Source organism: Cervus canadensis, chromosome 30 (assembly GCF_019320065.1).
Source record: "Cervus canadensis isolate Bull #8, Minnesota chromosome 30, ASM1932006v1, whole genome shotgun sequence".
Lineage (NCBI taxonomy): Eukaryota > Metazoa > Chordata > Mammalia > Artiodactyla > Cervidae > Cervus > Cervus canadensis.
Genome location: NC_057415.1, coordinates 18,605,957 through 18,629,334, shown reverse-complemented (window position 1 = coordinate 18,629,334; position 23,378 = coordinate 18,605,957). Strand labels below are relative to the sequence as shown.

At 39.7% G+C, this 23,378-nt stretch overlaps 1 protein-coding gene across 9 annotated transcripts in view; it reads right to left on the bottom strand.

Annotated features, from left to right (window-relative positions):
- Positions 1 to 11,693: 11,693 nt before the first annotated feature.
- The window catches only part of ZNF169 (zinc finger protein 169), an 89,851-nt gene continuing 78,166 nt past the window's right edge, over positions 11,694 to 23,378 (bottom strand). For 8 of the 9 annotated variants that reach the window (XM_043453389.1, XM_043453383.1, XM_043453384.1 and 5 more), the window contains one exon: positions 11,694 to 15,630. In XM_043453389.1, the coding sequence (XP_043309324.1) occupies positions 14,081 to 15,630 (1,550 nt within the window). In that variant the 3' untranslated portion in view covers positions 11,694 to 14,080. The remainder of the gene's footprint in view (positions 15,631 to 23,378) is intronic. The other variant, XM_043453386.1, reaches the window with a different exon arrangement.

Genomic DNA, 23,378 nt, shown 5'->3' with positions numbered 1-23,378 from the left:
GTGGAACTGGAGTTCAGCCAAATATCAAAGGTGCTTTTCAGAGAAAAGGGAGAATTCTCCATCATCTGTACCACACTGCTGCCCTCAGGCAACTGAGCGCAGGGTGTGCACTTGAGGACTTAAATCCTAGGCCCACATCACAGAGCTGTGGTCTGGTCACAAAGGGCTCCTGAAGGTGAGGAGGGAGTGACAGAGGAGGAGGCTGGACCCTGGTCCCTCCCCAAACATTGAGCCTTTCAGCTTTATTCATCTACCTTCTCTGAGCCTTCCCATCCTACCTTCTCATCCTGCTAGGCAGAGATTTTAGTTGAGTGTCAGTGCTGCATCCCATCTGGAACTCAGACAGTGTTCCCAGATATTTTTACTCTCAGGATGCCCTTGTTTGTAACTCTAAATTTTCCACATGGTAATATTAGTGCTTTGCATCAACCCAGGCATAGAACTTAAATTTCTATCATACTTCTTTCAGTTTAGTTCAGTTCAGTCGCTCAATCATGTCCAACTTTTTGCAGCCCCATGGACTGTAGCATGCCAGGCTTCCCTGTCCATCACCAACTTCCAGAGCTTGCTCAAACTCATGTCCATCGAGTTGGTTATGCCATCCAACCATCTCATCCTCTGTCATCCCCTTCTCCTCCCGCCTTCAATCTTTCCCAGCATCAGGGTCTTTTCAAATGAGTCAGTTCTTTGCATCAGGTAGCCAAAGTATTGGAGCTTCAGCTTCAGCATCAGTCCTTCCAATGAATATTCAGGACTGATTTCCTTTAGGATTGACTGGTTTGATTTCCCTGCAGTCCAAGGGACTCTCAAGAGTCTTCTCCAACACCACAGTTCAAAAGCATCAATTTTTCAGCACTCAGCTTTCTTTATATTTATAGTCCAACTCTCACATCCATACATGACTACTGGAAATATCATAGCTTTGACTAGACAGACCTTTGTCAGTACTTTTTAATATGCTGTCTAGTTTGGTCATAGTTTTTCTTCCAAGGAGCAAGAGTTTTTTAATTTCATGGCTGCAGTTACATAAGGGTGGTATCATCTGCATATCTGAGGTTATTGATATTTCTCCCTGCAATCTTGATTCCAGCTTGTGCTTCATCCAGCTCAGCATTTCATATGATGTACTCTGCATATAAGTTAAATAAGCAGGGTGACAATATACAGCCTTGACATACTCCTTTCCCAATTTGGAACCAGTCTGTTGTTCCATGTCTGGTTCTAACTAATGCTTCTTGACCTGCATACAGATTTCTCAGGAGGCAGGTCAGGTGGTCTGGTATTCCTATCTCTTGAAGAATTTTCCACAGTTTGTTGTGATACACACAGTCAAAGGCTTTAGAGTAGTCAATGAAGTCAATGTTCTTCTGGAATTCTCTTGTTTTTTCTAAGATCCAACAGATGTTGGTGATTTGATCTCTGGTTCCTTTGCCTTTTCTAAACCCAGCTTGAACATCTGGAAGTTCACAGTTCACATATTGTTGAAGCCTGGCTTGGAGAATTTTGAGCATTACTTTGCTAGCATGTGAGATGAGTGCAATTGTGCGGTAGTTTGAACATTCTTTGGCATTGCTTTTCCTTGGGATTGGAATGAAAACTGACCTTTTCCAGTCCTGTGGCCACTGCTGAGTTTTCCAAATATGCTGGCATATTGAGTGCAGCACTTTCACAGCATCATCTTCTAGGATTTGAAATAGCTAAACTGGAATTCCATCATCTCCACTAACTTTGTTCATAGCAATGCTTCCTAAGGCCCACTTGACTTCACATTCCAGGATGTCTGGCTCTAGGTGTGTGATCACACCATTGTGGTTATCTGGGTCATGAAGATCATTTTTGTATAGTTCTTCTGTGTATTCTTGCCACCTCTTTTTAATATCTTCTACTTCTGGTATCCATTTCTGGTATGCATCTAATCATACTTCTTCAGCCATGTGAATTTTGAAAACATTAAATTTTTTTTAAAAATTTCAGTTAATCTTCATTATATTCAGCCACAGGAACTTAAAAATTAAACAGAAAAAATTACTTGAAATTTACAAAGCTATGAAGTATAAAACAAATTAAAATAGTTAAGCTTTCAAGAAATTTTTTCATACGTTTCCAACATCCTTACTTCTAAAATCAGTAAAGTCCACAAAAACTTTTGGAACATTCTCTACTGATATACACATATCCTTTAACAAATCAAGCTATCATTTTCTTGTTTCTAATAATTTTCTTTACTTATTTATTCATTTTTGTCTGTGCTGAGTCTTTGTTCCTGCATGGGCTTGTCTCTAGTTACAGCATATAGGGGCTACTCCCTAGTTGCATTGCACAGGCTTCTCATTGTGGTGGCTTCTCTTGTGGTAGAGCACAGACTCCAGGGCACTCAGGTTTCAGTTTGTGTGTGGGCTCACTAGTTGTGGTTCCTGGACTCTAGAGAACAGGGTTAATAGGTTGTGGCACATGGGCTTAGTTGATCCACGGTATGTGGGATCTTCCTGGAGCAGGGATTGAATCTGTATCCCATGCACTGTTAGGCAGGTTCTTTACCAGAGCTATCAGGGAAGCCCAATCCAGCATTTTCAAATCTAGAATCAACCTTCTTTTTTTTCAGTTCAAAAAGCTTTCTTCAGTAGTATTTATAAGTAGGACTGCTAGCTTCAAATTCTCCAGCTCTTTTTTTTAATCTGGGAATATCTTTATTTTTCTTTCTTTTTTTGAAGGGTAGATTTTCTAGACATGCAATCCTAGGTTGACAATATTTTTCTTTCAGCTCTTTGAATATGTCCTCACACAGCCTTGCCTCTAATCTTTCTGATTGTCAGTGTTTTACTGTGGTTCCCTTGTATATGGAGAACAGTTTTTCCCTTGCTCCAAGAGTTTACCTTGGTTTTTCCACACTTTGACCAGAATGTGTCTTAGATGTATCTTTTTGCTTTCATTTTACTAGAGGTAAACATTGAGTCTGTAGATTAATGTTTTCCATTAGATTTGGTAAGACTTCAGTCATGTCTACAAGTATTTTTTCTTCTTCCTCTTTCTCTCCCTGCTTTTTGAGATTGTTTCCGTGTTTGCTAGGGTGCTCAATGGGTCCCATAGCTCATTTTTCCTCAATCTTTTCTCTTTGTTTTTTACATTGATTTCTATTAATCCATCTTCAAATTTATGGATTCTTTATGCAACCATCTCAAATGCACTGTTGAACCCCTAGTCAATTTTCCATTTCAATTATTGTAGTTTTGAATTCCAGAATTTATATTTGTTTCCTTTTTTTATAATTTGTAGTTCCTCATTGAGTTTCTCTGTTGACTTTATCATGTGCTCAGTCATGGCAACACCATGGATTGTAGCCCACTAGGTTCCTCTGTCCATGAGATTTCCCAGGCAAGAATACTGAAGTGGGATGCCATTTCCTACTACAAGGAATCTTTTTGACTCAAGGATCAAACCCACGTCTACTACATTGGTAGATGGATTCTTTACCACTGAGCCACCAGGGAAGCCATAGTGGTGGCTACACATGTTATTAAATACACATGTTATAAAACACACACATATATTGTCTCAATATCAGTTTCCTAGCTTTGATAGTGTCTTATTGTTACATAAAACGTAACCAATTAGGAAAACTAAATGAAGATTACTTGGGGCCTTTCTGTTCTAATTTTGCAACTTACTGTCTATATACAATTATTCCAAAACAAATCATTAAAAAATAATGTGCTTGAATAAGAAAAAAAAATCTATATAGAAGTGTGGTGTTTTGTTTTGTTTTGTTTTGAGATTGTGCAACCATTCAAGACAACTTCAACTTTGAGGCAGTCATTTTATCATTGGTAACATAATGTAACTGAAAGTGGGGTCCAGCTGCTTGTCATTCAAAAGCCAGTAAAGATGCAACATGAGTGTAAAGGAAAGTTTGCTCTATTTTGGATGCCAGCAACCAGGGCGGGGGTGGGGGGAGAGGGGTAGGAAAAGGTGGACTCCTGTCTAAAGGCTGGCACCCCCTCCCATAGACAACCTGTAGACAACAGCTTTCATAGACAGAGGCAGGGGGCTACAAGCAGAAACAGCACAGTCAGCTCTGACAGTCATCTTCAAGTTTGCCAGGTGGTTGTCGGACCAGAGTCATCTTGATTGTTTTAAGTGCAGTTAGTCTTCAGTTACAGCATCAGTTTGTTCCCATTTCCTTCAGGACAATTCTCGGAAATGTGGCAGCTTATGTAATGGCTACGGTCTGGTCATCATGTAGCTGACTTCTTCTACCTGGTAGTGGTTTCACTATTTAGAAGACAGCTCACAGGATATGGCTCAGAATACTATCTATGGCCCTTGAGAAGAAACTAAAGGTCCTTGACTCTGCTTACTGACTAAACTATAGTTATTTTGTCCTTTTTTTTGTTTGGATCACTTTTCTTTGTTTCTGCATTTTCTCACTTCTCTGATTAAACTTATTATTTAAGCTCAAGGTGTTTTTTTTTTTTGTTTTTGTTTTTTTACAGAAAAAAATGCAGGTGGAGGACATGAGGCCCTGCTCCAGTTCAATAATAACAGAAACAAAAAATTATATCAGGGGACTTCCATGGTGGTCCAGTGGTTAAGAACTTGCCTTGCAATGCAGGGACTTGGGATCAACCCCTGGTTGGGTATTTACGATCCCAATGCGAGGAGCAATTAAACCTGTGCGCCACAAGTACTGAGCCCTCCTACCACAGCTAGAGAGTCCGTGTACCACAGTGAAAGATCCTGCATGATGCAACAGGGATCTTGTGTGCCACAACTAAGACCCAATGAAGCCAAATAAATAAATAAATATTTTCAAATAATTATACCAGGAGACTATACCTTAATTTAATTTAAAGTATAAATTATACCTTAAGGTATAAGGCAGAAATTCAATGTAATTTTTGAAGCACTGTATTAGAAACATTCCTTTCTGCTAAATAATATTTGCTAACCGTTGACAAGGTTAACCACAGGTAGATAAATTTAGTAATCAATGAATAACACTAAGATAGAAAGGCAGTCTCTTAAGATGCCTGCTATCATTTTACATGGACTTTTTCATGTAATTAGACAACTTTGTAGAGCTCTGATGTCAAGGTAAGTGAAAGGTTCAAAGCTGCTGAAACCTAATGAGGATTGCAAAAGGTCACACAATAAATTGTGGCAAACTGATTAAACAGCGTAAATAATTACAGGGCTGGTATAGAATTTAAAGACTTCACAGAGCACCAGGTTGAGCTCCCTGTGCCTACAGAGCAACTTCCATATTTACACATGGTAGTGTAAATATGTCAGTGTTACTCTCCCAGGATGTCCCACCCTCTCCTCACCCCACAGCGTCCAGAGTCTGTCCTCTGTGTCTCGTCTCTATTCCAGCCCCTCAAATAGGTTCATCAGTACAATTTTTCTATGTTACATATTCCATATATATGTGCTAATATATGAAATTTGTTTTGCTCTTTTTGACTTACTTCACTCTGTATAACAGAGTGAAGCCAACATAATATTGTAAAGCAATTATCCTCCAATTAAAATAAAACATAAAATTAGAATTTAAAGACTTCTTAACAACATATTCTTTGAGAGACTCTGTGATGTTTCCAAACTTGTTCAGGACTGAGGACCAGGCCAAATCCAGACTATTTGGCCCCTGAAATGTGATCGTCCCTAAGAGCCATGCTCTGTTGCTTTCTTGCACATACTCCTCTCCTCATAAGTTGTCTTCATAGCACTGTGCAGCTTTAGCCATATTTCAGGGCACAGAGAGCCTGGCTTGAACTGAGAGCATCTCTCCTACATATGCGTTTGAGGGCAGGCAGGGCCCTGCTCATTTCTGAATAATCTGCCTTCAATGAGCCCTATTATAGTTAACAAGCTTCTCTGTAGCTTAAAATACTTCAGAAAGAAGAAAGACAAATATTTTAGAAAGTACCTAATTAGAGCTATCCCAATCACATGTTTTTTACCATCAGCCTTTATGATTCCAGGCTTTTATAACCCAAATTATTCTGACACATTTTTAGGGAGAAAGGAGAAATTTTTTCCTACCTTAATCATACTACTTAAGTCATCGTAGTTTCATATTATTGAATGTACAAGACCAAAAACATTCACATATTCATAATCACATTTGGGAAGATTTACTTTAAAAATGCCCTTTAAATGCAAGCTCACTATCAAAGTCACAAGAATACCTTCTGCAATAGGGATGTTAATGCGACTATTATTTCTCTGTAAAATCAAATATGATATTGAGCAAGTGGTAGGCATTCAATATGACCCCTCCAAGACCACGCATGGTGGTAATAAAGCCCCTGGGATAGGAGTGCTGGCCAGGTCCTTGGTTTCTGAATGAGTTTTCTCACTCAGCGCCAGAAGAGGCCCTGACAGGGGTGAGGCTCAGGCCCAGGACCCTAGCAGTCTCACTGGGGCCTGAGCAGTCGGGGGGAGCCACTTTCCAAGTTCCGCTCTGATCCCCACAACTCCACCAGAGTCCTTCTCCCTCCCTGCTGACCCCCTTGCTGTGAGAAGGCCCCTCTGGGTGTGGGAGCCTCTCTTCCTCCCCGGCACCACTCAGGGCACCGATCCCGTCTTGCCTCCACTTTTCTTCCCCCTCTTCCCGGCCCCACGTCCTACCTGGTTGTGCATTCCCTTAGGTGTTTGAGGTCCCCCACTCTAGCGCCTAATAGGTGCTCTGTGAGAATTGCTCCGATGCATTCATGTTGTAGATGTGAGGAGACACAAACTCCACATCCTCCTACTCTGCCATCTTCTATTTGGGGTGAAACAAGGCTGTTTTTTTCTTTAAAGATATAATTCATATTAAAACTTGCACTGACACAGTAAACTAAAAGTAACTTGAGGAGAGGGTTTATTTTTTGACTGAGATAAATCAGCCATTTTAACTTGTTAAATGGCTTCAAGTACATTCACAGTGTTGTGTAATCCTTTTTTCTAGTTCAAAACCATTTTTATTACCTTAGAGGAAACCTGCTCATGGAGCCGTCACACTCTGTTCCTTCTTTCACCTAACATCTGGGCAATCATCAATCTGTTTTCTGTCTGTGCAGATACATCTATTTGGATATTTCATTTATTGATAAATGTAATTACATAGTATGTGACCATTTATGTCTGACTTCTTTCACAGCACAATTTTCAGTGTTCATGCATGTTACAGTGTAAATCAGTACCTCATTTCTTTTTTCTTCCTATCTTTAGTGAGGTATAAGACAAATAAAAATATATATTTAAGACACACAACTAGATTTTTTTTTCTTTATTTACATGTGTTCCCCATCCCGATCCCCCCACAACTTGATGTTTTGATGTACACATACATTTTAAAAATAATTGCCACAATCAAGCCAATTAATCTCATACAATCACCATTTCTTTATTTTTTGGTGCAAACACTTAAGATCTACTGTCTTAGGAAGTTATAAGTATACAATACAGTATTGTTTACTATATCATTGTACAATAGATTTTCAGAACCTATTCTTTTTTCCTAAAACTTTGTACTCCTTGATCAATACCTGCCCATATTGCCATCCCCTATCTCTTGTCAACTACCATCCTGCACCCCACTTCTATGACTGTTTTGTATTCCATATTAAAGTGATATCATGCAGTATTTGTATTTGTCTTTCTGTGTCTGGCTTATTTCACTTAATATAATCTCTGTCAGTTTCATCCATGTTGTCACAAATAGCAGGATTTTCTTCTTTTTAAAGCAGGGGTTCCCACCCCCAGGCCACAAACCAGACAGTCTGTGGCCTGTTAGGGACCAAGTTGCATAGCGGGAGGTGAGCAGCAGGTGAGTGAGAGAAACTTTATCAGTATTTATAGCTGCTCCTCACTGTTCACATTACTGCCTGAGCTCTGCCTCCTGGCAGGGCCAGTGGCGGCATTAGATTCCCATAGGAGCAAGAACCCTACTGTGAACTGCCATGCGAGGGATCTACGTTGCATGCTCCTTGTGAGAAGCCAATACCTCAGGTGACAGGCTTAAAATCTGGGGCATTAGAAATGTGCCCAAATACTTTACTGATCAGGAAGGGGCTGGGAGTTGATGGTTTCAGAAAGATTATAAGGCATTATTCTGGGGTGGGGTTTATAGTAAGTGTCTCGCCCTTCACTGTACATTTTCATGTAGGTATTTTCTCAGTTGCCCAATGTGTAGGAGTCACTCAAGCAATTTCTAAACTTCTCTCAGAGGGAACTGATCTGTGTGTAGTTGTAAACTCAGTGCATCCATGGAAGGAGGGAAATTCAGGAGTCTCTTGTGTCACAATCTTGAGGTACCTGTTGATATTTTCTCAGAACCAACTCTTGGTTTCATTGACTTTTATTATTGTTTTTCTGTTTTGTTTTCATATGCTGTATTATTTATTATTTTTTCCCATCTGCTGGCCTTGGATTAAGTATTTTCTACTTTGTTAAGGCATACTGTTTTCCACAGTGGCTGCACTAACTTACATTCCCACCTACACTATAGGAGGGTTCCCTTTTCTCCACACCACCTCCAGAAGTTGCTATTTGTAGACATTTTAATAATGGTTATTCTGGGTGGTGTGAGGTGGTATGTCATTTTGTAGTTTTAGTTAGAATTTCTCTAATAATTTGTGATGTTGAGCATCTGTTTATGTATTTCTAGACCATCTGTATATCTTTGGAGAAATATCTCTTTAAATCTTTTGCCCATTTTTTGATTGGGTGTATTTTTTATATTGAGCAGCATAAGTTATTTGTTATCTTTTGGAGATTAGTCCCTTGTCAGTTGCTTCATTTGCAAATATTTTCTCCCATTCTGAGAGTTGTCTTTTCATTTTGTTTACAGTCTCCTTTGCTGTATAAAGGCTTTTAAGTTTAACTAAGTCCCATTTGTTTTTATTTTTATTACTCTAGGAGGTGGGTCAAAAAAAAGATCTTGCTATGATTTACATCAAAGAGTGTTCTGCCTCTGCTTTCCTCCAAGAGTTTCATAGTATCCAGCCTTAAATTTAGACCTTTCATCCATTTTGAGTTTACTTTTGTGTATGGTATTATGGAATGTTCTGATTTCACTCTTTTACATGGAGCTGTCCAGTTTCCCTAGCACCACTTATTAAAGAGACAGCTTTTTGTTTTTTCTCATTTATATGCTTGTCTCCTTTGTCATAGATTAGGTGACCATAGGTGTGTGGGTTTACCTCTGAGCTTTCTATCTTGTTCCATTGATTTATTTCTGTTTTTGTGCCAGTACAAAATAATTTTGATTACTGCAGCTTGGTAGTATAATCTGAGGACAGGAAGCCTGATTCTTCCAGCACTATTTTTCTTTCTCAAGATTACTTTGGCTATTTGGATTCTTTTGTGTTTCCCTACATATTATAAATTTTTTGTTCTAATTCTGCTAAAAAAAAATGCCATTGGTAATTTGATAGGGATTGCACTTGTATTTGTAGATTGCTTTAGATAGTGTAGTCATTTTTACAATACTGATTCTTCTAACCCAAGAACATGGTATATCTCTCCACCTATTTGTCATCTTTGATTTCTTTCATCAGTATCTTATAGTTTTCTGAACACAGGTCTTTTGCCTCTTTAGGTAGGTTTATTCTGAGGTATTTTATTCTTTTTGATGCAATGGTAAATGAAATTGTTTCCTTAATTTCTTTTTCTGATTTTTCATTGTTAGTGTATAGGATTGCAAGGGGTATCTGTGTATTAAATTTGTATCCTGCGACTTTACTAAATTCATTAATTAGCTCTAGTAATTTTCTGGTGGCATCTTTAGGGTTTTCTACATATAGTATAAGTACATCTGCAAACAGTGAGAGGTTTACTTCTTCTACTTTGGATGGCTTTTCTTTCTTTTTCACTTCGGATTGCTGTGGCTAGGACTTCCAAAATTAGATTGAATAATAGTCTTGTGCTTTTTCTGCATCTATAGAGATGATCATATGTTTTTGGTTTTTTTCCAGTTTGTTAATATGGTGTATCACATTGATTGATTCACATATATTGACGTATGCTTACATCCTGGGATAAACCCCATTTGATCATAGTAAATGATCCTTTTAATGTGTTGTTGGCTTCTGTTCGCTAGTATTTTGTTGAGGATTTTTGCATCTATGTTCATCATGGATGAAATTGATCTGTAATTTTCTTTTTTTGTGATATCTTTATCTGGCTTTGGAATCAGGGTGATATTGGCCTTGCAGACTGAGTTTTGGAGTGTTTGTAGTGTGAGTAGGGTGTTAAAGTCCCCCACTATGATTGTGTTACTGTCAATTTCCCCTTTTTAGCATTCCCCTGCTAGCATTTGAGGTGCTCCTGTGCATATATAACTGTTATATCTCCTTCTTGTACTGATCCCTTGATCACTATGTAGTGTCCTTCATTATCTTTTGTAATGATCTTTATTTTAAAGTCAATTTTATCTGAGTATTGCTACTCTCCTCTTTTTTTGACTTCCATTTGCATGGAATATCTTTTTCCAGTCCCTCACTTTCAGTTTGCATGGGTCCCTAGCTCTGAAATGAGTCTCTTGTAGACAGCATATATAGGAGTCTTGTTTTTCTATTCATTCAGCCAGTCTGTGTCTTTTGGTTGGAACACTTAATCCATTTATGTTTAATTCTTGATATGTATGATCCTATTAGGATTTACTTTATTTTGTGTTTGTTTTTGTAGGTCTTTTCTATTATGTGTCCTGTCTAGAGAAGTTCCTCTAGCATTTGTTGTAAAGCTGGTTTTGTGGTGCTGAATTCTCTTAATTTTTGATTGTCTGTAAAGCTTTTGATTTCTCCATCAAATCCAAACGAAATCCTTGCTGGGTAATCTTGGTTGCAGGTATTTTCGTTTCATCACTCTAAGTATACCCCTTTTGCCTTGAATAGTTTCTGCTGAAATATCAGCTATTAACCTTATGGGCACTCCCTAATATGCTATTTGTTCTTTCCCTTGCTGATTTTTAACAATGTTGCATTTAATTTTTGTTAGTTTGATTAATATGTGTCTTGGCATGTGTCTCCTTGGGTAAACGCTTTATAGGACTCTCTGGGTTTCCTGGACTTAAGCTGGCTGTTTCCTTTCTTATGTTAGATAAATTTTCAACTCTAATCTCCTCAAATATTTTCTCATACCCTTTTTCTCTCCTTCTGGGACCCCTATAATTTGAATATTGGTGTACTTAATGTTGTCCCAGAGGTCTCTGAGACTGTCCTCATTTTTTTTCATTCTTTTTTCTTTATTCTATTCTGTTTCAGTTATTTCCATCATTCTATCTTCCAGGTCACTTAACCATTCTTCTGCCACATTCCGCTACTGGTTCCCTCTAATGTATTTTTTTATTTCAGTCATTTTGTTGTTCGTTGTTGATTGTTATTTCTTCTAGGTCCTTGATAAACATGTCTTGTATCTCTTCAACCCATAACTGTGTCTCCATTTTAATACCAAGATTTTGGATCATCTTTACTATCATTACTCTGAATTCTTTCTCAGGTAGACTGCCTATTTCCTCTTCATCTGTTTGGTCTGGTGGGCTTTTACCTTGCTCCTTCATCTGTTGCATGTTTCTCCAATACTTTGGCCACCTGATGTGAACAGCTGACTCATTAGAATAGACCCTGATGCTGGGAAAGATTGAAAGCAGGAGGAGAAGGGAATGACAGAAGATGAGATGGTTGGATGGCATCACCGACACAATGGATATGAGTTTGAGCAAGCTCCGGGAGTTGGTGATAGACAGGGAAGCCTGGTGTGCTGCAGTCCATGGGGGTCACAATGAGTCAGACACGACGGAGTGACTGAACTAAACAACAATGATCTCTTGCCTCTCTGGCAGGCCAAGCTTTTTCCTAGACTTCCTCAAATGTCCTGTACTAGCCCCCTCAGACTGTCTTCAAGGTAGTCAACCCCAGCCTTCTCCCTGAAGTCTGACTGCTGAAGCCTAAGCCTCAATACCCAGCCCTCACTGGCCATGGTCAGTGTGCATAAAGCGTCTCAGGATGGGAAGTGCCAGTGCAAGCATCTCAGGCTGGGAACCCCTAACTCTCCAGTATTTGGACATAGGGCTTATCAGGAGGTAATTAAGATTAAACAATGGCAAAGGATGAGGTATTTATCCAATTGGGCTGGTGTTCTTATAAGAGTAAGAGATACCAGAGCTCACTTTCTCTCTCCAGCACATGTGCAGAAGAAAGCCTGCATGATGACACAGCAAGAAGGCAGCCATCTGCAAGCCAAGGAGAGAGACTTAAATAGAAAACAACCCTGTCAACACCTTAATGGACTTGCAGCCCCCATAACTGAGAAAATAAATTTCCATTACTTAGTCATTCCAGCCTTTGGTATTGTAATGCCAGTCTTAGCAAACAAATACAATTTTGGTACTGAGGGTAATATCTGAAAATATGGAATAGCTTTGGAACTGGGTGATGGGAGGAGGCTGGAAGAGGTTTGAGGCACTTGTTATAAAAAGTCTTTTGTCTAAAAGAGACTGTTGGTAGGAATATGGACATTAAAAGTGATTCTGGTGCAGTCTCAGAAATAAGGAACATATTGCTGGAAATTGGAGGAAAGACAATCCTTGTTATAAAGCAGCAAAGAACCTGGCCTGTGTTCCAGTGTTTTGTGGAAAGTAGAAATTGTGGCATAAGCAACAAATTTTTAGCTAAGGAGACTTCTAAGCAAAGTGTTACACGTGCAACCTGGTTTCTCCCTCCTTACAGTAAAATGTGAGAGTAGAAAGATAAATTGAAGCAACTATTAAACAAAATTCTGAGAACTAGAATTTGGAGATTTGGAAAATTCTCAGCCTATGGATATCTATGTTGCAGAAAATGAGAAGCATGTTCTGGAAATAATACTATGGTGTAGTGAGACACGGTTTAATAAAGAGTTAAGTTTGGAAGCAATCAACCTTCTCAGATGTAGAACTAAAGGTGACATAGATGGGACAAAATGAAGGCAGGCTGTTAGACTTCTGGGATTCTACAAGACGGGAGAATAGAGCTAACTATCCGACTACATCATCCATCAAGAAGAGGAAAGAATGACCCCAAAGGTGAAACAGAGACGAGCAGATCTGCCACTTCCAAAACAGGCCCAGAGAGCAAAAGTCTGGGGAGCCAGCATGGTTCTTCCATGGTTTCAGGGGGCCACATACACCTCTGCCACACCCGCCAGACCAGAGGGCTTCTAGTCTCCAGAACTATGATACAACCAGAGACCATTCTCATGCCTTAGAAACTAATAAAATTTGCCTTGTAACGTTTTAAACTTGCTTGGGACCAATCAATCCTTTCCACTTTTAGAATGGGAATGTGAACTCTCTGCCTGTCCCATCATTGTATTTTGGAAGCAAATAACTTGTCTGGTTCACAGGTTCACAGCTGGAAAGGATGAAATGCACTTCTAGTCTCATCCACACTCAACTTAGATGAAACTTGGGTGAGATTTTTAATGTAGAGATGAACTTGAAATGGGCTAAGACTTTTGCTGCTGTTACTTTGGGGTGAATGTATTTTGTACTTGAAGAATGTGAATACAGGGGGTCCTGAGGACTGAGCTGTTAAGACTGAATTGTTCCCCCAAATTAACGTATTGAAGTCATAACATAACACATAAAGTCATGACTTTATTTGATGACAGGGCCTTTACAAGGTCATACAGTGAAGCCCTAACCCAGTATGGCTGGTGTCCTCAGAAAGAAGAGAGAGAGTTACCAGGAAAGTGCACACACAGGGGAAAAAATGACCATTTCAGGACTCAGCAAGAATGCAATCATCTGCAAGCCAAGGGGAAAAACTTCAATAACAACCAAACTGCCTACACATTGATCTCAGACTTCTAGTCTCCAGGACTATGAGAAAATAAACTTCTGTTCTTTGAGCTACCAAGTCTGTGGTATTTTGTTATGGCAGCCCTGGCAAATTAAAACACATTGCCAGTGCAGGAAGTAAACCATAAATCAACTATCTTATGATCACTGAAAAAATGCAACTGCATTTTTTTTTCTCAACTGCATTTTAAGGGAAGTGGAATATTTCCTAGTGATTTCTGCCTCCTAGACACTCATGGGGAAGGAAAGGAAATGTCAAGAGAACAGCTCCTGTGGCAGGAGGTGATGGCCAGACTTGGTTTTACTATGCCTGTGGAGGTGAGACTTCTGGCTAAAGCCACGACCACACTCCCTACACACATACGGCTTCTCTCCTGAATGTGTCCGCTGGTGTCTGATGAGGGCTGACTTGAAGCCAAAGCCACGTCCACACTCATCACACACACATGGCTTTTCTCCTGAGTGTGTCCTCTGGTCAGAGGTGAGTTGGATCTTCAGACCAAGTCTTTGCTCACATATTCCATACACATCAGCTTCCTCCCCTGAATGTATCCTCTGGTGTCTGGTGAGAAGTGACTTGAAGCCAAAGGTACGTCCACACACCGGACACAGAAAAGGCTTCTCCCCTGTGTGCGTCCTCTGGTGTCTGATGAGGGTAACCTTCTGACCAAAGCCACGCCCACACTCGGAGCACACATAAGGCTTCTCACCTGTGTGCGTCCTCTGGTGGCCCATAAGGGAGACTTTCTGGCTAAAGCCACGCCCACACTCGGAGCAGAGGTAAGGCTTCTCCCCTGTGTGTGTCCTCTGGTGTCTGATGAGGGTGACTTTCTGGCGAAAGCTGTGCCCACACTCAGCACAGACATAAGGCTTCTCGCCTGAGTGTGTGACCTGGTGACTGAGGAGCAGTGACTGCTGCCTGAAGCCACGCCCACACTCCAGGCACAAGAAGGGCCTCTCACCTGAATGCGAGCTACGGTGTTGAAGGAGTGATGCCTTCTGGCAAAAGCCTCTTCCACACTCTGGACACACAAAGGGCTTCTCTTCCAAGTGTGTCCTCTGGTGCAGGATGAGGGCGATCTTCTGGCGGAAGCCTCTCCCACACTGCTGACATACAAAGGGTCTCTCCCCAGAGTGTATCCTCTTATGGTTAGTTAAGGAGGATGTATACCTGAAGTGTTGCCCACACTCCCTGCACACGTAGGGCTTTTCCCCTGAGTGCTTCCTCTGGTGTATGGTGAGGGAGGACTTCCGGCCAAAGCCTCGCCCACACTCTCTGCAACTATACGGCTTCTCTCCCGTGTGAGTCCTCTGGTGTTTGACGAGGTCTGACTTCTGGCAGAAGTTTCTGCCACATTCAGGGCACACATGATGCTTCTGGAGGCTAAAGAGGCTTGATTTTGTGTTAAATCCTAGTCTATAGTTTTCACATATGACTGCTTCAGATTCTGAGATGTTTGTCTCTGTCAATACTGCATCTGCCTCATCAGAGATCATCCCCTGGTCTGTTCTTCCACTGCTATTGCCTCCCTGGTCTACTGGCTGACCTTGAGATGAGCTGAAAAATGCCCTTGAAGTCCCACTCAGCCGCAGCCTCCCAAACACAGTGCCAGAGCCTTCTCTCTCTCCATCTTCTACTTTGTCTTTCAAGCAGCTTGGAGCCTCTAGTAGGAAGTGGCTTTCTGCAGATGAACCCGGGAAGATCTGAAGGGAGTGACCACAGAGCACATATCGATGGAGGATCTGTGGACTGGAAAAAGTCACCGGGCAGGACAGACAGGGCTGGAATTCTGTTCTTTGTTCTGCTGGAGAGAAAGTGTCAGTAAAAATCACCAAAGGTATCTTGTGGATGGTAACACTTGTCTAGCTCTCATTCCTCAGATGCTCCCACACAAAGACTTCCTTCAAAGACCTTCCTTCCAACCCATGGTGACATATTAATGCATACCTTTTACAACACATAAAACCCACATAAAGAGCCAGCTCTAAGTATCAGCCCAGCTTAAGGAGTTTTAAGAAAGCATCACAGGCAGCTCTAGCCCTATAAATCACTGCCATCAGAGTTATACATGTGCCCCCAATACAATTATCCTACAAGCCACAGTCATTAATACCACTGTAAACAATATCTACAAACATATGCTTTTACTGAGAGTTAAAATATATAACTTATTACAAATTTCTTTAGGGACTTTTCCTATAAGAAAAGATGGAATCAAAAAAGGGAATCACTCTACAGTTGGACTATAAAGAAAGCTGAGCAGCAAAGAATTGATGCTTTTGAACTGTGGTGTTGGAGAAGACTCTTAAGAGTCTCTTGGACAGCAAGGAGATCCAACCAGTCCATCCTAAAGGAAATCAGTCCTGATTAGTCATTGGAAGGACTGATGTTGAAGCTGAAACTCCAATACTTCGGCCACCTGATGCAAAGAACTGACTCATTTGGAAAGACCCTGATGCTGGGAAAGACTGAAGGTGGGAGGAAAAGGGGGACGACAGAGGATAAAATGGTTGGATGCATCACTGACTCAATGGACATGAGTTTGAGTAAACTCCGGGAGTTGGTGATGGACAGGGAGGCCTGGCATGCTGCAGTCCATGGGGTCGCAAAGAGCTGGACACGACTGAGCAACTGAACTGAACTACCTAGTGGAGGCAGTATAGAGGATAGGTCAGAGATCCATGTGGGAAGTGAACCAGAAGGTGTTTCCTGTCCTAAATAAGTATTTCCTAGAGGATTATGTGCTGGGACCTCTAACATGGTGTGTAGATTTGGCAGTGAAACACGAAGACATAGTCTAGGCCTACAACCCCTTAAATGATTTTGGCTCCCAGTGACCCCAATCAATCTAAGACCTGCTCTTCTCAGTGCTTTGCTTTTTTTTTTTTTTAATACAAATTGTTGTAAATGGAAACTTTCCACCTAAAATCATTTTTGCAGATATCAAATTTGGATGCCTTGTTCTATCATCCTGCTTCTATCCACCTGAAGCTGATGAAAAATACCATGAACCTTAAATAAACTCAGTACACCAGGCCTTTCCAGACATACATGTTTCTTTCTTCACCAATCAAAACTGAGATGTATTTTACGAACAATCAACAACATTGGTCAGCAAAGTACAGCCAATCATGTGTTTTGTAAAGAAATCTATTGGACACAGCCACATTCAATCTTTATGTTGTGTCTATAGCAGCTTTCACATACAAAAGCAAGGGTGAGTAGTTGCAACAAAAAAACATTAAAACTACAAAGCCTAAAATATTTACTTTCTGACCCTTTTACAGAAAGTCACTCATTCCGTTTTGTCTAAGATACCAGCTTTTAATACTAACAATAATAGCTACCATGAAAGCCGTTCCTAACACTTAAAAGGCCCTACACTTCCTCCTCAGCAAACTATTCAGTAAACTTCATTGTGCATGTGTGTGATGCTAAATCTAGAGGATCCTGTGAAATAGCCCTGACTGACCTGGAGAATCCCAGGGACGGCGGAGCCTGGTGGGCTGCCGTCTATGGGGTTGCACAGAGTCGGACACGACTGAAGAGACTTAGCAGCAGCAGCAGCAGCGATCACTCATAAGTGCTGACCCTACTGGACTGCCAGTGAGAGTGAATATCCTTTCAGTCTTTCTATACAGTTCTGGCCATCAGGGGTCCCACCATGGTTGGTCTTCAGCTCAGCCCACTAAACTGTGAGTGAGTTTATTTTGTTAAGCTAGGCTGTCCACATTTTCAAAACTCGTGGCAGGCATGTACATTTCTGGCTAGCAGTTTCCAAGAAATACTTTCGTTGTAATTCTAAAGCGCTGACAGCTGAGCTTTCAGTATTGCATTATTGTCTCCTTGTCTATGATCTGTCTGCGATGGGAAGAGAAAAGCAGCCACTGCCTTCTCCTTGAGCTGTTTTGCGCCCAGCTGGGCATAAAGTCTAAGGCCAGTGGTGAACTACTCCATTACAGGTATGCTGTCCAGTGTCTTCTGTATTAAATACAGTGACTGATTTAAATACAGTTAACGCTGTCCTTATAGGAGCCTTAGTCTCTACTAAAGCTGTTCATTCATCAAAATTTTTGTGCCTATCTCGTAATGTGACAAATTTTAACTAAAAATGATTAAGAGTTACAATGTTCACTGTGGCTTTAAGAATCCAAGTTCCTCAATAAAAAAAGAAATAAAATTTTGCCAAGGTAATTCTTTTTAGATAATCATAAAAGTTTCCAAGATATAAAAGAAAAGATCAGTTTATAAACTCTTTTATAACCTACAGCTACTCTCATGCCAATTGATTTTTCAGACCAATAAGTATTACAACAACTGTCCATGTTGGGATGTTCAACAAACATCCCAAAGGAAACAGAAAAAAAATCCACGCCTAATGGCTTCTTAAAGAAATTTTTCCTTCTGCAGCTGTAATTGTAAGGAATAAAATTACACCAGTGAGTTAAACGGATGCCACAGGTACTGGATTACAATAGAAGAAAGAATGCTGTGCATTCACTGCTTTTTAACAATTAAAAGAATTTTAAGACTTGGTCCACATTTGAAAAAAGGGAACTGAATCTGAATTAATCCCTGGAAACTAGACAACTTTCATAATATGCCATCTCCATGATTTTAAGACAATATAAAAGAAATATTAAAATACGTGACAGTTAATTTTATGCATTAACTGCTCTGGCCACAGGTTGCTCAAACATTTAAACACTATTCTGGGTGTCTATGGGGTTGCACAAAGTCGGACACAATTGAAGCAACTTAGCAGCAGCAGCAGCAGCAGCTGGGTGTTTCTGGAAGACTTTAACACTTAAATAGGAAGACTGAGTAAAGCAGTTGAAAGGCCTGAGTAGAACAACAAAAGACTGACCCTCTCCCAAGATAATGCTCAAAATCCTTCAAGTTAGGCTTCAGCAGTACATGAACCAAGAACTTCCCGATGTACAAGCTGGACTTAGATAAGGCAGAGGAATCAGAGATCAAATTGCCAACATCTGTTGGATCATAGAAAGAGCAAGGGAATTCCAAAAAAATATCTACTCTGCTTCATTGACTACATTAAAGCCTCTGACTGCGTGGATCACAACGAACTGTGGAAACTCTTAAAAAGATGGGAATACCAGACCACCTTACCTGTCTCCTAAGAAACCTGTATGTAGGTCAAGAAGCAACAGTCAGAACCAGACATGGAACAACAGACTGGTTCAAAATTGAGAAAGCAGTGTGTCAAGACTGTATATTGTCGCCCTGCTTATTTAACTTACATGGAGAGGACATCACGCAAAATGCTGGACTGGATGACTCAACAAGATGTAATCAAGATTGCCAGAAGAAATATCAACAACCTCAGATATGCAGATGATACTATTCTAATGGCAGAAAGTGAAGAGGCACTAAAGAGCCTCTTGATCAGGGTGAAAGAGGAGTGAAAAAGCTGGCTTAAAACTTAGCATTAAAAAAACTAAGATCATGGCATCTGGTCTCATTACTTCATGGCAAATAGATGAGGCAAATGTGGAAACAGTAACATATTTTATTTTGGGGGCTCCAAAATCACTGCAGACAGTGACAAAATTAATGACACTTGCTCCTTGGAAAAAAGCAATGACAAACCTAGACAGCGTATTAAAAACCAGAGACATCACTTTGCTGACATCAAAGCTATGGTTTTTCTAGTAGTCATGCACGGATGTGAGAGCTGGACCATAAAGAAGGCTGAGCACTGAAGAACTGATGCTTTTGAACTGTGGTGTTGGAGAAGACTCTTGAGTCCCTTGGACAGCAAGGAGATCAAACCAGTCAATCCTAAAGGAAATCAATCCTGAATATTCACTAGAAAGACTGATGCTGAAGCTCCAATACTTTGACCACCTGATGCGAAGAGCTGATTCACTGGAAAAGACTCTGATGCTAGGAAAGATGGAAGGCAGGAGAAGGTGGTGACAGAGAATGAGATGGTTGGATGGCATCACTGACTCAATGGACATGAGTTTGAACAAACTCTGGGAGATAGTAAAGGACAGGGAAGCTTGGTGTGCTGCAGTCCATGGGGTCTCAAAGAGTAGGACATGACTTAGTGACTGAACAACAACTCCCAAATAAGAGGGAATTCTTCCAGGCTAACTGCCTTCTGGCTGGTTCATGGGAATGTGAGTGGTGGAGAGGAGACAGATGGAGTTGTTTTTGTTTTTCCTGCTATCACACTTAATCTGAAAGAGTAGTTCTTCCTAGGTGTGGAGACTGAGAGCCTGAGAGAACCATGGGCTCTCATATGTCTTCACTTTGCTAACTGCAGATCCTGGAACTTCTCAGCCTCCATAGTCACATGAGCCAATTCTTTATAATACATCATGTGTGTGTGTGTGCACGTGTATGTGTGTGTGTGTGTGTACACATACATCCAAATGGTTCTGTTACTCAATAACCCTAATACTGATTTTGATACCAAAAAGTGGGATGCTGCTATAGCCAATACCTAAAATTTGTGGAAGTGGCTTTGGAACTAGGTGACAGTTAGAGGCTAAAAGAGTTGAGGTACATACTAGAAAAAGCAAGAAGACACTGCTGGTAGAAATATGGATGACAAATGTGACTTTGCTGAGGACTTAAAAAGAAAGGAAGAGAGCTGGAAAGAAAGCTTCTATCAGAGGATATATAAATTGACTAATCTATAGTACAGAGTTTCTAATGCTGAGCTTTGCATATGTAGAATAAATTCCATTTGGGCATGGTGTGTAATTCTTTTAAAATATGGAATGTTTTTATCACTTGTTCGGGTTTGGGGATCCACCACCAACTTAATTACTTTAAAAATGTACTATATTCAGATTTTGTCCCATCCTGTATCTGTAGTAAATTCATTCATTTCATATAAAGTGTTAAACTTGTTAGTATAAACTTGTTCATAATATCCCCTTAGTATCCTTTTAAAGTATCAAGAATATGTAGTAACTTCCCCTTCACTCTTGAATTATTTATGTCTTCTTTTTCTCTTGATTAGTCTATGCAGCAATATATAATTTAGTAGCAATATATCATTTTCTTTTTTTTATTTACTTATTTTAACATTTATTTTTAAATTTCATTTTTTGCAATATATCATTTTCTTTTCAGACATTCAACATTTTCTTGGCAAATTTTTCTGCTAATAAAATGTTATATTTCACAGATTTTTGCTCTTATTTTCTTTATTCCATTCCTTGCATTCACTTTGCATTTACTTTGTTCTTTTTCTAGAACTTCTTAAATCACTGATCATAGACCTTTCCTAAAATAAGCACCTAAGGCTATAAATTTCCTTCTAAACTCTGCTTTAGCTGCATCTCACAAATGTTTATTTTGCTGAGATGAATTTGAAAAGATTTAGGTAGTGGCTTGTAAGAGTTGATATTGGTAAGATGTAATTTCTACCTCAAGTTATCTATAGATACAGTAAAATCTCAAAATAAACACTACCCAGGTTTTCTTTTTTTCCTTCTTTTTGCAAATGAGAAACTGATCCTAAAATTTAAGTGGAAATGCAGAGGACTATCCAAAGCAACCCTGGGGAAAAAAAAATACAAAAGGAGAAGACTTACACTACCTGACTTCAAGATTTTCAGTGATCCTACAGTAGCACAGACAGTATGGTTTGGTTTAAGGATAGACATACCAATCAAAGGAATAGAACAGACAGAGTATAAAATAAACCTAATCTTAGCCAGTGATTAGATATTCAACAAAGCAATCCAATGAGAGAAATACAAGACTTTTCAACAAATGGGGCTAGAGCCACTGTGTATCCACACGGGAAAAAAAAAACAAACAACAAGACCTTGATTCCTGCCTCACACCATATACAAAAGTTAATTCAAGATGAACTGCAGATCTAAGTATAAAAGCAGCTAAAACTAAGCAGCATTTAAAAGAAAATATAGATGACAAAAAAAATTTAAGAAAAGAAAAAGACTTCCTCAGTATTAAAATATGAAAGGTTATTGTTAAGAAAATGAACACAAAAGCTTCAGACTGAGAGGATATTTGCAAAATGTACAAATGACAATGGACTGGTATCGAGGATTAATAAAGAATTCATAAAACTCAATAATGAAAAATAATGCGGGTGGTGGGGAGCGGTAAGGAGAGGTGGAATGTATGGAGAGAGTAACATGGAAACAAATACATTACCATATGTAAAATAGATAGCCAATGGGAATCTGTTGTGTGATTCAGGGAACTCAAAATGGAGCACTGTAACAACCTAGAGGGGTGAGATGGGGAGGGAGGTGAGAGGGAGGTTCAAGAGAGGGGACACGGGTGTATCAATGGCTGATTCATGTTGATTTTGGCAGAAACCAACACAATATTGTACAACAATTATCCTTCAATTAAAGATAAATAAATTTAATTATAAAAATCAATGCAGAAAAACTGGGAGAAATATTTGAATGTATACTTCACAAAGTATATGATATATATCAAAGATCAAAAAGCACACAGAAGGACTCAACGTCATTAACCATGAGCAAAATGGAAGCCCCCTATGAGATAACTCTACACATCCATCACCAAAGATAAAAGGAAAACTGTTGGGGAGGATGTGAAGTGACAAGAACTCTCACATGTTTATTGATCATGGAAATGAGATATTGTACAACCACTTTGGAAAAGGTCTAGTCATTTCTTACAAAGCTACATGTACAGTTACCCTATGACTCAGTGTACTGGACTAAATAGTATCCCACCAAAATGAATGTCAACCTGGAACATATGAATGTGGCCTTATTTTGAAAGACTCTTTGCAGATGTTATCAAGTTAAGATGAGGTTATACTCCAATTAGACTGAGTTTTGATCCAATGACTGGTATCCTTACAAGGAGAGGGAGATCTGGATACACAGACACTTAGAAAGAAGAAGGCTGTATAACCACAGAGGCAGAGATTAGAGTGATGCAGCTATAAGACAAGGAACAGTAAGGCTTGCCAGCAACCACCAGAAGTGAAGAGAGAGGCACAGAACAGACTCCCTTTCAGAACCTCCAGAAAGAACCAACCCCACCAACAGGTTGATTTTGAACTGTGAAAGAATAAATTTCTTTTTTTAAGCTTCTCAGTTTGTGGTAATTTATTAAATCAACCCTGGGAAACTAATACATCCTAGGTATGTATCCAAAGAAAATGGAAAACAAGCAAAAAATTACCATAAGAATATTAACAGCAGCTTTTTCAAAACAGCTTAAAACTGGAAGCCATCAAGGTGACTCTCAAGAAGAATGAATAAACAGTCATATGTATATATTCACATGATGGTACATTATTGTTGATGTTAAAGACAGAATAGACTACTGATATATGCCACAGCATGGATGATGCTTAAAAAATATACTGAGTCAAAGAAGCCTTACACAAAAAAGAAAGTATTACATGATTCCCTTTATGCAAAATTGTACAGCAGGCAAAACCAATCTATGGTGAAACAGAATCAGAAAAACAGTGGTACCTCTGAGGGGTGGGAGCAGGGGTTTACTGGGATGGGCCACAAGGGAACTATCTGGATAACAGTAATCTGCATTTTG